General features: G+C 35.0%; 2 protein-coding genes across 3 annotated transcripts; one reads left to right on the top strand and one right to left on the bottom strand.

The window, feature by feature from the left end:
- The first annotated feature begins 4987 nt into the window (after nucleotides 1-4987).
- Nucleotides 4988-11531, top strand: LOC145132190 (SNF2 domain-containing protein CLASSY 1-like). 2 transcript variants are annotated; one of them, XM_079066891.1, is made up of 7 exons: nucleotides 4988-5276; nucleotides 5401-5489; nucleotides 7187-7286; nucleotides 7390-7643; nucleotides 7729-9159; nucleotides 9248-9385; nucleotides 9474-11531. In XM_079066891.1, exons 3-7 carry the CDS (start codon nucleotides 7232-7234, stop codon nucleotides 11415-11417), a joined length of 3822 nt encoding a protein of 1273 aa, XP_078923017.1. In that variant the 5' UTR covers nucleotides 4988-5276; nucleotides 5401-5489; nucleotides 7187-7231; the 3' UTR covers nucleotides 11418-11531. The 2 variants fall into 2 exon arrangements, with proteins under 2 accessions (XP_078923017.1, XP_078923018.1); XM_079066892.1 differs by lacking the exon at nucleotides 5401-5489 and having other exon boundaries at nucleotides 4988-5280; nucleotides 7191-7286.
- On the bottom strand, nucleotides 11462-13905 carry LOC145132191 (Haloacid dehalogenase-like hydrolase (HAD) superfamily protein). Its single transcript, XM_079066893.1, has 10 exons — nucleotides 13721-13905; nucleotides 13514-13645; nucleotides 13271-13339; nucleotides 13032-13136; nucleotides 12702-12756; nucleotides 12511-12578; nucleotides 12309-12392; nucleotides 12085-12225; nucleotides 11929-11994; nucleotides 11462-11842 (listed from the first exon to the last, which is right to left on the bottom strand). The coding sequence occupies exons 1-10, from the start codon at nucleotides 13805-13807 to the stop codon at nucleotides 11564-11566; spliced, it is 1086 nt and encodes a 361-aa protein (XP_078923019.1). The 5' UTR covers nucleotides 13808-13905; the 3' UTR covers nucleotides 11462-11563.
- Nucleotides 13906-14304: the final 399 nt, after the last annotated feature.

The raw sequence follows: 14304 nt of genomic DNA, 5'->3' as shown, positions 1-14304 counted from the left end.
TCATAATTAAGAAAACTTTTGAGTTGCATTAGTTAAAAAAGGGTTTTCAAATGCATGAGATTCAAGAAAAAATGCTAGCTTTATAAGTATGTATGATTTTATTAATGACAATTAAATCTCACCAAAAATAAAATGAAAAAATGCCCCGCCCCATCCCTCATTAACAGTACCCCTACCCTCTCTCCCTTTTTTCTTTACATAATTTATCAAACCTAAGTTTTGTAGTGGAAAAGAAAATGGGGGAAAGAAGAAATAGAATATATGTGGGCTTCGATCTGTGTAGTTTAGTCTTGTATTCGATCGTCACGAAAGAAGGAGGAATGATATAGAGATAAATTTCTTTGGATTCTACTTTAATTTGATCGTAGTTTAGATCGATTTTGGGTACGTTTTAGATTATGTTTCTTTTATCTCTAAATATTATTAAAAGAGAACCTTTAATTTTAAATTGAAGAAATCAGGGCCATTGATTGCATTTCAATCATATATTTTTCACCCTTAGATTATTTGTTGACATCATCTTTGTCAACCCCTTTATTTTTGTCCACAAATTTTATAAAACATATATTACGTTTTAAACTAGGAAGTCTATTAATGACAATTAACTCTCACAAAAAATAAAATGAATTAAATTAGGAATTCTATTAATGACAATTAAATCTCACCAAAAATAAAATGAATTAAATTAGGAATTCTATTAATGACAATTAAATCTCACCAAAAATAAAATAAATTAAATTAGGAATTTTATTAATGACAATTAAATCTCACCAAAAATAAAATGAAAAAATGCCCCGCCCATCCCTCATTACCAGTACCCCTACCCTCTCTCCCTTTTTTCTTTACATAATTTATCAAACCTAAGTTTTGTAGTGGAAAAGAAAATGGGGGAAAGAAGAAATAAAATATATGTGGGCTTCGATCTGTGTAGATCAGTCTTGTATTCGATCGTCACGAAAGAAGGAGGAATGATATAGAGATAAATTTCTTTGGATTCTACTTTAATTTGATCGTAGTTTAGATCGATTTTGGGTACGTTTTAGATTATGTTTCTTTTATTCTGTTTCAACTATGAAGTTCCAATCTATAAAACCTTTCGATTTAAGTTTAAATCCATAATGGTTACATTTTTTGAATATGCTTCGATTTTTGTTCTTATGATATGTATTGTTGATTTTGATTTTTTAAGTTATAGATATCTGGAGAGCAAAAGGATGGACACAGCAGCACCTCATCCATTGTTTCGATTTGGAAGATATGTCCATTAGGTAGTGAATTTGTATATGTCGATTTTCTTTTTTATTTTTACATTTTTGTATATGCATTTAGTCAATGGTTTTTTTTGTGGCTTACCAAGTCATGAATGGAAGATATACTTGAGTCAATATCTATAATGCTTTACCCATCCGATCCCGAATTTGGAGATGAAATTTAAACCGTTATACCAGTGAGTGATCCACATATTCTACAACTCAGTAAAACCCAGTGGTGATATGTGTTTTGATTTATTGTAAAAAAACATCTTTTAAAGATAAAAATTGGGCTCTCAGAAATAAGTTATTCACCTATCATTTTTTAATATTATAAAAAAAACATCTTTTAGACTCAATAGCAAAGAAAAGACAAAGTTTTAGTATACCATGTAAATAGATTACATCGATAAATCTTATTGGAAAATGTTTGGGATTGATTAATTTTGGTTAATTAGCAGGTTTTTTTGGTTGTTGCGTTGTCTGGGCATGCCGAGAAGCATAGTAAGAACCTTTCACAACCTTATTCTTTCGTTTAACTGGTTTGAATCTTCTTATTAAGTTTACTTTCTCAAGGATAAATGGGTACACCATACACTCTTGAAAATAGGGTTGGGAACATTAAGTTTAATTTCTCAAGGATAAATGGGTACACCTAATAAGGTCTTCCTGTAATAGTTGTTTGGCCCTACCCAACTATCATATGCAAGGTAATGGATTTATGTTGTTCTAAATGTGTTAAAATGTTTCACTTAGGTGTTACTCAGCTCATGGTCTGCAGACTATCCACATTGATTTCATGATTGAGAAGAACACATCACATCGACCAAGACCAGACCATCAACCATATTAGTGACCCCCATTGAGATTAGCAATGTAATTTGAGTAATCATCCAAAACAGGCAATGAACTTTGAATTGTAGTAAATCTAAAATCAATTCCTAAATTGTACATCAAACTTCTAACATTAAACCTTGAACATTTTCAGTTAATGTTATCGATTTGATATACATTTGATTATTTAGGTATATCGTAAATTGTTTTGCTTCCCCTATTGAATTATGGCGTGAATGTAAATTTATTTCCAACCATAAACCTACACTAAGGTGTTGTTTGTTTTTTCTGAGGCAAAATGTCTGCAGTCTGCGGACCACATCTGTAGACCTCTGCAGTAGAAGAGGTGGACCAAACGTCTGCAGTCTGAAAAAAAAAGACTGTTTGTTTTTTTAACATCTGCGGGCTACTAAAATAAACTGAAATCTAAATAAACTGATTTTTTTAAACTTCAAAGTGATTTTTTAATATTTTTATGACTTTGTTATAAATAATTAACGAATCTAGATCAACTTTGATGTACTATTTTATAAAAAATAAAAATAAAAATGGTATGAATTAACGTATATATTTGATAAAAACCAACAACTTTGGTTGCAATGTTATAACTAAACATTATAATTAGTGATCAACGAATTTGATACAAAAATGGATGGAAATAAACTTCGATTTTTTCAATTAAATCCATTAAAAACGTACCATAAATATTTTCTCGATAAATTGACGATACTGTATTAAATAATGTTTTACAAAATTTGGCAAAAAAATATAAGAATATATTATGATTTTTTTTTCATATTTATATAAACAACTTCAACGACTATTATTGTAATAAATCTTTATTTATAAATTTGTCAAAATAAAGATATATATGTTTTTTTAGGCTAGAAGATGTCTGAAGATGTTAGAAGACTCTGGTCCACATCTGCGCCAAGAAGAGGGCGCGCAGACATTTTTAGGTCTGCTGTCTTAAAAAAAACAAACAATCTGCGAAGGCTAATGTCTGCGCGTGGTCTGCGCGGCGCAGACAGAAGAGGCCACGCAGATCTGCAGACAAAAAACAAACACTACCTAAAAATAGGTGTTCCAGTCATGTTACTTCGTAATATCGAGCAAACCAAAAGACTATGCAATGGTACTAGATTACATATTGTTAGGATTGGAAGACACATCATTGAAGATGGAATCATATATGCTAAATTCTTTAATGAGACTACTTATATACCTTGTAGGAAGTTAACTCCGTCTAATAAAAGAATCTCATTTCGTTTTTAGCGGAAGCAATTCCGCATGGTTGTTTATTTTGTTATGGCCATTAACAAAAGTCAATGACAATAATTATCAAATGTTTGATTATACCTGTGTATGCACGTCTTCACTCATTGTCAGTTATATGTTTTTTGTTTCTTGTGTCACAAGTGAAAAATGATTGAAGTTACTCATATATGACGAGTAAGGTCATCCAACTAATAAAACAAAAAGTTATGTCTACAAAGAGATCTTTCAACAATTATAGATATTTAGGTGTTTCATTGTTTTTTTTTCAGACATTTCAATGTTACCAATAATGCTAAGTCTGTTTCTGTTATAGTACTAATTTTTTTATACCTTTATATGTACATTTTTATATGTTCCCCGCGTTTTACGCGGGTCATAATCTAGTTTATATATAATATGAGTTTGATCATGAACACCGGCTAATCCCTTATGTTTGTCCAAATGTCTGACAAGTTTTAGGGTCCGGTCAGAGACAACTCATTCTACCTAGCAACCTAAGTTGTCTGTAGCAACCACAATGTCTAGCTTGCCTGATCAGTTTTGCTATACAACTCGAGACACCTGAAACCTTTTTATTTTTTCAAAAATCAATTTCTACCAACATAAACCTTTTTATTTTTTCAAAAACCAATTTCTACCAACATAAACCGCCATTTCCATCAATCTTATGAGTATATATACTTATATTTTGCCTGTTTTAGTTCTCTCGTAAGAAAATTATACATACTATCAAATAACATTGTTTTTTTTTCATGAAGTTGGCACTCAAATTTCTTAACCTAAGGCTGGAGGGAGTGGTGTCACCGAAACTGCACTCCCTTCAATGTCACATGTGCGCCACATCATTTTTTATCATATAAGTGTGGTTTCTTGCCACACCCAAGGAGTGGTGCTACATTTTTTGTTTTTTTGTTTTTTTTAAATAATTTAATCAAATAAAACTTCATTTAAAAAAAAACATTACATTGCATTACTTGGGTTTATTTTATTATTTTTTTAATGGATAAAATCTTTATTTAAAAAAAATATAATATTTCATTAATTAAAAATAAAAATGCCAATAAACTGCTTAACTTAAAAAAAATATAAAAAAAGAATGATGTGAAGATTTTGTAAGAAGACATTTTGAAAAAAAATTGAGGAAAAGATAGTAAAAAAAAGGAATTATTGTGAATATTTTGTAAGAATTATTGTTAATATATATATATATATATATATATATATATATATATATATATATATATATATGCACAATGGACCCTTCAACGGTCAAAAAGATGCACTATCCAATCAAAAGACGCGGCCAAAACTCGTCACACTGCGGCCAAAACCGCACCCAAGGGCGGTGTTCGCGGTCCAGATGGCAAAACCGTATCTTGGAACCACGCCCACTTCCTAAAACCTAAAGAGATACAAACTTCAATGACGAAATGGTGGTATTTTCAAATTAAGAGACCCAACTGTAAATTTTCTATAAATGTCAAGGATCTCTCTAATGACCTCACGAGTAACAAACAACAAATCTGAACCGTTCAATTTGCTCACAACTACTCCGTAAGTAGGCCCCACCTACGTGTACGCTTTTTACTCTTTACAGCACTCTTTCTGCACTAGCCACACTGCTCCTTTCCCAAAGATTTTCCGCTCTCGTTCTCCTTGGATTTTCGTGCCCCCCTCTCTCTCTCTCTCCGTGTATGTGTGTGTTTCATGCACAGATATGAGAGCGAAAAAGTAGACAAGACACTCCAAACCTCGAGATTCACTGATCAGAATAACGATAAAAATGTTGCACAAATTTCTTTGCAATTTTCTCTTTCCTCTCACCCAGTGATTCTCTGTTAAGTATCGATTCCCGTTCTCCGTCATCCGTGCACTGATTCGCCGGATTCTGATGCTACTTCAGCATTCATAAGCGTAGGTTTCCAGTTTTGATTATACTATAATTTGAGTTTGACTGGTTGTTAAGGTGATTTAGTAGCATTTGCGTTATTTTCGTGTAGGAATTTGTTTTTACAATACTAATTGTGGTATCTAACAGCTTCTCAATAGGAATCACCACTGATTCTTATGTGCTTTGTTCGTTCGTCATCATCGTCGCACCTGCGTATCTTAAACGCCGGTTTTCAGGTTTGATCTGACTGGACTGTGTACGTTTTAGTGGAAGATTGTGGAGTTGTTGAATGATAGCGTAGCAATTGCTTTTGTTTCCTGCAGGAATTAGTTTGTCAATACTAAATGTGCCATCTGTTAGTTTTTCAATTGCAATAGCTATTGATTCTATTCGCTGTCGTCCATTCACTGCTTTTGTTAACGCTTCTTGTTAAGTTCAATTTGATTCGTCTTTGTGTTCCTGGAAGATTGTTGGAGTTGTGGACGTGAATTAGTAGCAATCGCTTCCTTTCTTGCAGGAATTAGTTTTGTTATATGTCGTTTTCCAAAAGGAATTAACATCCGTTCTTATCCATCTTCGTTCAATTAATGCTTCACCGGACTGTGATGTTTGTACAGCAGCATTGTTACGCCTACCTATCTTAAACTGCCGATTTTCATGTTTAATTAAACCCAAACTTGTGTTTTCTTGGAAATAGTTGGACTTGTAGAAGAGACTTCGTAGCAATTGACTTGTCTTTCTTTTTGCACCAATTGTGTAGTCTGTAAGTTTTCTGATTATGTGTATCAGTGGTTTGATAACAGTCCAACTTGGCATGATCTGATTTTCTGATTTGTTTCTCTGTTCTTATTGATTAGGTGAAGTTTGTTTTTGGTGGTTTTGTTTTTTTTGACTAATGCATTTCCTTGTAAGTATATTCCCTAAAGGAAAATATGGATAATAGTTTTGTGTGTGTAGTTGTTAAGTGTTAATTTCGAGTAAAAGAAGAAAGATCCAGATTTCATATGCCAGAGGAAAAAGGGGAAAGAAAAATACATTCTGTTTTGATGAAACATAATATCTTTTTGTTGGAAGTTACATACTTGTGCAAAAGTTTTACTTGTTTTATTCTTTTTTCTTTTTTAAGTAAATACAACAACAACTACTTCACATTTTCTTCTTACTCTAAAAGACAAGAATATTTTTTTTGCATCTTAGAATCAGTCTAACATGCAATGTTAAAAATTTTCCTTTTTTTTTCCTAAATTGACCAAGGACAAAAAAATGATAACGCACTTTTTAAAGGAGTAGGAAAGAAGAAATAATCTCTTCCCCTTATATAATTAATATTAGAAAAAGAAGATGGAATAAGGCTTGTTTCATTTGTCTTTTAATCTTTCACATTAGGAAAGTACAACAAACTCTGGGACTATGATGCAAATTGTTTCTTCTGTTTATTCTTGCCACCCATGCACCACATAAATTATGCCGTGTAAATCCTACTCCCCTTGTTCACAAGGGTAGGCATAAGTTTATAGATGTACTGTTGCCAATTGCAAATTTATCTAAAGAAAGACATGATTACCTGTCATGGTGACATGGTATTCATGGTGAAATGGATCTTCGGATAGTGATATAAGTTTTCCTTTCATTAAATTTTGATTTTCTGCTAGAGTTATATCTCAATCACGGAATGATGTCTCCTTCTTTGCAACGAAACTGCTAATTGACCATTATTTTGCTGGAAACAATGATGTTCAATGGTCGAATTATGAGCTAAACTACAGACAGAGTGATATTAATAAAAAAAGTTATTACCTTTATGTTATATTTACATAAATTATAATTGCTATATGTATAGCCAACTGCTATACACATGACAATGTCTTTGTATGGGAAAATGCCTAAAAATGTAGATCTCATCAGCTGATGCTAATTCAGTTATAAATTCCAGGTAGACAAATTCTCAAAGTTTTGCTTGGGCTTGTGAAAAGGAATCATGAAGAGGAAGTATGCTAATTTACACCAAAACACACATAAATTTGATCCACTACGTAAGATACAGATGTTTATATAAATATATCTACATATTTACGTTTGTCTTGAACTGTGTTTTCTATTTAAAGGTTTGTAATGTTTCTTCTTATATGCAACCAGCTTTTGAAGCATACTGGTGTGGTTCATGGAAGCCTGTGGAGTGCTTAAGAATCAGAAATGGAGTTGTTAGCATGTTAATCATAAACGAAGGAGAGACAACTGAAGAAACCCTTCCCATGTCAGACCTTCGAATAAGGTCAAGAAAAGCAAATTTGGCTGATTGCACTTGCTTTTTAAGACCTGGAATAGATGTTTGTGTGCTCTCTACTATTCCATCAACAGAGGAGGAGTCAAGCAATGAGAATCCAAAACCTGTAACTTGCTTTCTAGTCAAATCAAAACCATACTATTCTCTTTAAGAACACACACATCTATGAATTTTTACTTATACTTTTACAGGTCTGGATTGATGCTAGAGTAAGCTCAGTAGAAAGGAAGCCTCATGAGGATGATAAATGCGTCTGTGAATTCCATGTGAGCATCTACATGAAGCAAGGTCCTGTTGGCTTGATCAAGAAAGCGGTTCATAAAGAGACTAAAATGCTACATATTGATCAGATGTCCATTCTTCAAAAGCTTGAAGGGAAGCCTTGTGAAAGTAACCATTATCGTTGGCATCTTTCTGAAGACTGCAATTCACGCCGAATATTTAAACTATTTACAGGAAAATTCTCCTCAGATATCTCATGGTTAATTGTTGCATCTGTCTTTAAGCAGCTTGTTTTTGATGTGAGATCAGTCGACAACCAGATAGTGTATCAAATTTGGGATGGTGATAGTGAGAAAAGTTTCCCAAATTCTGAAAATCCTTCAACTGCTGTTAACTTCAAACTAGAAAATGGAAATTCCACTCCTTTCCTTGTCCCCTTTATAAAACCCCAAGAGGAAAAGAAAGCTGTTTGTGGTGTGGGTGAATTTGCTTCATCATCCTACTTTGACCTCATGGGCTTACGCAGGTCAAAGCGTAGAAACATCCAACCTGATCGCTATTTAGGTGATGATGATGTGTCAGAAGCAGAAGTTGATTTGTCTCGTGTTGGATTATACAGACCAAACAGTTCAAAATACGAGCAAGTCCCAGTGGCATTCTCCATCCAAGATGATCATTCGTTCACAGATGAAAATAAATTGGAATATTTCAGGAAAGTATATAAACAAGAGGGTTATCTTGGAAGGCAGAATGAAACTAGCAAGTCAAAGGAGGTGAGAACAGAAGTTCCTTACAAACAAGATCCAGGAGAACACAAACAAAACCACAAACACTCTAATTCTATGGCTTCTCAATCTCATTCATCAAGGCCTTACATATATGCTGATTCTTATAAGCCTGGAGCTTCTGATGATGAAGGAGGTGATATTAATATTAGTAACATATGGGCTAAATACTTTAGCATGCAAGGTTCTTCCAAAATTCATAGAAAGAAATACAAAGCTCCCCAAATGGACTATGATAGTTTAGGAGGTGGATTGTGGAAGGGGAATATAGTAAATAAGCGAGGTCGTAAAAAGCGAGGCTCTTCTGGAAAGGAGAGTATCTATGATTCAAGGACTTCTTTTAGGAAATCTGTTTGTGCAAGTGTTTATAGAGAACTAATGAGCAGATGCATGAGGAATATAGATAAATCCATCAACATAGAACAACCAGCTGTGATTGACCAGTGGAAACAGTTTCAGATGGGTAAGTCCTTGGAACTAAGGGAGAATAATCAAGTACCTTTGAAAGAAGAAGAAGAGGAAGAAGAAGAGATGACAGAAGAAAAGGAACTTGAAATCTTGTGGAAGGAGATGGAATTGGCACTTGCCACAACATATCTTATGGAAGAGACAGAGGTGTGTTATGTGTTATGGGTTGACATTTTTAGTTTTGTATATATTTTTTTTTATTCATGGTATACTAACATTCCAGTTAAATTTTCAGGGTTTAAATGAAATGCAAAAATCTAAGAACCAGGAACCTAAATGTCGACATGATTACAGACTCAATGAACAGTTTGGGATTATCTGTAGATTATGTGGTCATGTGAGATCTGAAATAAAAGACATCTCACCTTCCTTCGTAAGTTAAACTTGTGAATCCCTGCTTGTAAGTTCATAAACATAAAAACATTTCCAATATTAATTGTGTTTGTTGTATGAATTTACAGTTACCAGGTGTAGTCTGGACGCCTAGCAAAGAAACCCGAACAGAAGAAGATGACTCAGAGCAGAACACACAAGATGCAGACACACGCCTTGCAATTGCATGTCGTCCTGCTTCATCCATCATGTCTGTATCAGACCAGAACGAAAACGTGTGGGCCCTCATTCCAAACCTTAGAGACAAACTACGGTTTCACCAAAAAAGAGCTTTTGAGTTTCTGTGGAGAAATCTAGCTGGCGATATCATACCTTCAGAAATGGAAGCAGCCAGCAAGAGAAGAGGCGGTTGTGTCATCTCTCACACTCCAGGAGCCGGGAAGACATTGCTTATAATATCGTTTCTCGTTAGCTACTTGAAGCTGTTTCCGGGGTCCCGCCCGTTGGTTCTGGCTCCAAAAACAACTTTATACACGTGGTACAAAGAAATCATTAAATGGGAGATTCCGATTCCAGTTTACCAAATCCACGGTGGTCAGACATACAGAGAACAAGTTTTAAAAAACAAACTGAAACTAGCTCCCGGCCTTCCCCGAAACCAAGATGTGATGCATGTGTTAGACTGTTTAGAGAAAATACAAAAATGGCTTACAACTCCAAGCGTCCTCTTAATGGGTTACACTTCCTTTCTAACACTTACACGCGAAGATTCCAACTATGCTCATCGCCAATACATGGCTAAAGTCCTTCGCCAATGTCCTGGGATTTTAATTCTCGATGAAGGTCATAACCCAAGAAGCACAAAGTCAAGACTAAGGAAAGCCTTGATGAAAGTCGACACCCCGTTACGTGTCCTTCTATCCGGTACTCTTTTCCAGAACAACTTTGGTGAATACTTCAACACTTTGACATTAGCCAGACCGCGTTTCGTCAACGAGGTCTTGAAAAAACTAGATCCTAAATTCAAGAGTAGAAAGAAAGGCGTTCTTTCGAAATTTTCACTCGAAAACAGAGCGAGAAAATTGTTTGTTATTAAAATAGCAGAACAAATCAACTCAAACGTTCAAAAGGACAGACAACAAGGGTTGAACATTCTAAGAAGCTTAACTAGCAAGTTCATCGACAATTACGAAGGTGGAAGTGCTGAAAATCTTCCAGGTCTGCAATGTTACACTTTAATGATGAAGTCCACCACCATTCAACAAGAAATCTTGCAAAAGCTTCAAGACAGGAGACCAGTGTACAAGGGCTTCCCTTTAGAACTTGAACTTTTAATCACACTTGGCTCCATACATCCGTGGCTAATACAAACCACAGCATGTGCAAGTCAGTATTTTGAACCCGCAGAATTAGAAGCCCTCAACGGACTCAAATTCGACCTCAAACTTGGGTCCAAAGTCAGATTTGTGATGAATTTAGTCCCTCGTTGTCTACTCAGAAAAGAAAAGGTCCTGATATTTTGCCACAACATTGCTCCAATGAATCTGTTTATAGAAACATTCGAGCGGTTTTACGGCTGGAAACAAGGCGTAGAGGTTCTAGTCCTTAAAGGAGAGCTGGAGCTATTTGAAAGAGGAAGAGTGATGGATAAATTTGAAGAGCCAGGAGGTCCTTCAAAAGTCATGTTGGCTTCCATCAATGCATGTGCTGAAGGAATTAGTCTAACAGCAGCTTCACGGGTGATCTTATTGGATTCAGAATGGAATCCTTCTAAAAGCAAACAAGCCATCGCTCGTGCTTTCCGCCCTGGTCAAGACAAAGTGGTTTATGTCTACCAGTTGCTTGCAACAGGAACTCTAGAAGAAGAGAAGCACAGCAGGACCACATGGAAAGAATGGGTGTCAAGTATGATTTTCAGTGAAGAACTAGTGGAAGATCCTTCTCATTGGTCGGCACCCAAGATTGAAGACGAGTTGCTTAGAGAAATAGTCGAAGAAGATCGAGCTTCACTGTTTCATGCCATTATGAAGAACGAAAAAGCCTCAAATATGGTGGTTAGAGGTAGAGAATAATTACTAATTTAATATCTCCTTTATGTTTTCTAAATAAACTGTGGTTTGGACTTTGGGACTTTGGCATATATATGTCTATTTAATAAAGATTTGGTTTTTGTTAATTTACAAAAATTTACAACAAGAATTTATGGGAATAATCTCGATCAGTAGATGGTGTCGATTGTAAGTCTCCTTCTTGGAGGTGTTTTCTCTACAACTTGCTTTTGTAGTTCCATGAAAGTTGACCCTGTATGTGCGAAAAGTCTCCTCAGGTTAATCACCGACAATTCATTAAAACTACCAACCGCCAGGTCAGCTTGCACCAGATCGTAAGCTGGATGTGCACCAATAAGCCCAACCGCCATCATCGTGCAGTTGTGAGCTGCAGTTATACCCCGTGGATCATCTTCAAATACCACACATTTCGACGGTTTTCGATCCAACTACAAAATAAATAAATAAAAATCACATTTTGAAATAATCAAAAATGTTTTTATATTTATTACTTTTATCAAGGAAAACTAATTACTTTTACTGCAGCAGAAAGTAATCTGTGAGCCATGGAATCCATGCCATCTTCTTCCGTTACTATTGCCTATAGTATTAAAGTATAAACACCGAAATATTTGGTCAGTCAACCAAGATTTTAAAAAGACATGCTCACAAATGTGTAAAATATATGTACCTGGAAATATGTCATGAGCCCCATATTTTCCAATATTTCAACCATGACTCGCCTATCAAGACTAGAAACAACAGCACAAGGGATTCGGGCGGTTGATACTGCATCCAACCACTCTTTCAGGCCTTCCAAGGGTTCTGAAAGCTGATCAAGAACCACAAAACATGATTTTGAGCCATTCATTCATTGATATGAAAGACACATAATGACTAAAGAAAAGACCCGACCTTAAGGAGATTGTTGCTATACAACTGTGAAAGCTTCGACTTTAATCTTTCTAACTCACATGCTTCATCCCCCCACAGCAACACCTAAGATTAAGAGTTAAGACAGTTTTAGGAGCAAGTACAGCAAATGGCAAAATAAAATCCAGGAAATATAACACAAATCGAAATTGATTTATGTTTTATATACAAGAAGGGATTAAACCTTATGTAAAACATGATCAGGAGCACCATGAAGCAAAAGCCTATGTACACCATCAGGGATCTCCTTTCCTACATTAATAACATAAAAGTGAGCATAAGTTACCCTAAAAAACAAACCAAAAAGGTGCAGGATTAAGGTCTCTAAATAACACAATTATCACCACACGCAATTAAAAAATCATTTCTACATACCTTCTTCATGTGCAAGTTGTTTCCAAGCACTCAATTTCAATGCTTGAGTACCAGCCTGGTCACCATAAACAAATGCATTTCAGAAGTTGGCTAAAACTACTTGACTAAAGCAATAAACAATAAGTTGTCATTTGTATAGATATAAAGCATTCAACTCGGTTTTTATTTTTTGATTGGAAGTTGAGACTTGAGACTGGGAATCAAGTTCAAAAACAAAACAAATAGTTGCATATATGTTTACTAAGTGTCGTTCAATCAAATATGTACCATGTCATTGTTAAGAGACTCCAGAAAACCTTGCAAACATAAATCATAGATTCGCAAACTTACCACCACATTGTCCCATGAGAAAATAAGTCCATAAGCTTCATCAGGCTTCATAGCATATCGAATTCGTTTCAGAAAACCTTCTTGTAGTCGATCATTTAAAAAATCCTGCAACCAAAAAACCCATCATCTTAAACACTTGCTATCTGAATTAAGTCTAATGAGCATCAAATTTTCATTTCGTAAGAAATAGATTTCATTTTGAATTACTAGTGAAGGCTAAGAGACAGTATAGTACTTACAACATCAACTTTTAATGGTCCATCTGGTCTGAATGTCTCAAAACCTTCTCCATATTCAGCTCCGATTGCCTGTAATCGTATAAACCCCATGATTACAACTCAAGAATTTCCAAAAATCAAAACCCAGAAACCCCAATTGGATAATTTTACGAGTAGCCCCTAATTCGACAAGATTATCCTAAAAAGAAGCGGTGAAAAACAACAAATACCGATAGGGTTGCATATTGGATACAAAAAAGTTACCTCTTCCATAAAAATCTTGGTTGGTGTGAACTGGAATCCATCAGGCGGCCCGTTTTCTTCGGAGCCATAAGAACTTGTAATCACGTTCTTTCGATTACGTTGTTGCTCAACGAAGCTCGAACGTTGTAAGCTCTGTAAAACACAGAAGCTATGAGCATATATGTATATACGAACAAACATAATAATCGAAAAAATTAGAAGAATCACCGGTAATCTGAGCTTAATGGGGAGGTGGTGTGGAAGAAACGAAGAGTGGGTGGTTGGAATCAGCCGGAAACCAAAAGCCGACTCCATGGTATCGATTTTGTGAGAGTTCGTGTGTAAGAAGACGATGAAGTAGTACTCTATTTGCCCTCTGTTTTTATGGGGCCATTTGGGGGCTGGATTGAACCCGACCTTTTAAAAATACCATTTATTAGGTTTGGATTTGGGTTGGTCAAAAATATCACATTTGGATCAAATGATGAGTCGGAATCTTGGTTTTATTCGTATATGCTGGCCTCACAATGCTTTTGCTTACTCTTTGTTCCCAAGTTTTTTCGCTGATTAATTAAAGGAAGGGGAAGGAAACGGAGGTGAAGGAAAATATTCATTATTTCGTGTTTCCGAGTTCGAAGGAAATAAAAGAAAAATTTTAAGTTTTGTTTTCCCGAGTTAGGAGGAAAAAAAAATAAAACTTGAAATTTTCCTTCCCCTCACTTTCTTCCCAAATCCGCCAAATTTGGGAGGAAAACTTGGAAGGAAAATATGGCTCCAAAATTCTTCCCCTCCCTTCACTTTCCTTCCATTAA

This window comes from Lactuca virosa, chromosome 8 (assembly GCF_052849685.1).
Source record: "Lactuca virosa cultivar CGN04683 chromosome 8, Lactuca_virosa_CGN04683_v6, whole genome shotgun sequence".
In the NCBI taxonomy this organism is placed as follows: domain Eukaryota; kingdom Viridiplantae; phylum Streptophyta; class Magnoliopsida; order Asterales; family Asteraceae; genus Lactuca; species Lactuca virosa.
The sequence above is the reverse complement of the archived record's forward strand: the minus strand, read 5'-3'. Positions and strand labels throughout refer to the sequence as shown.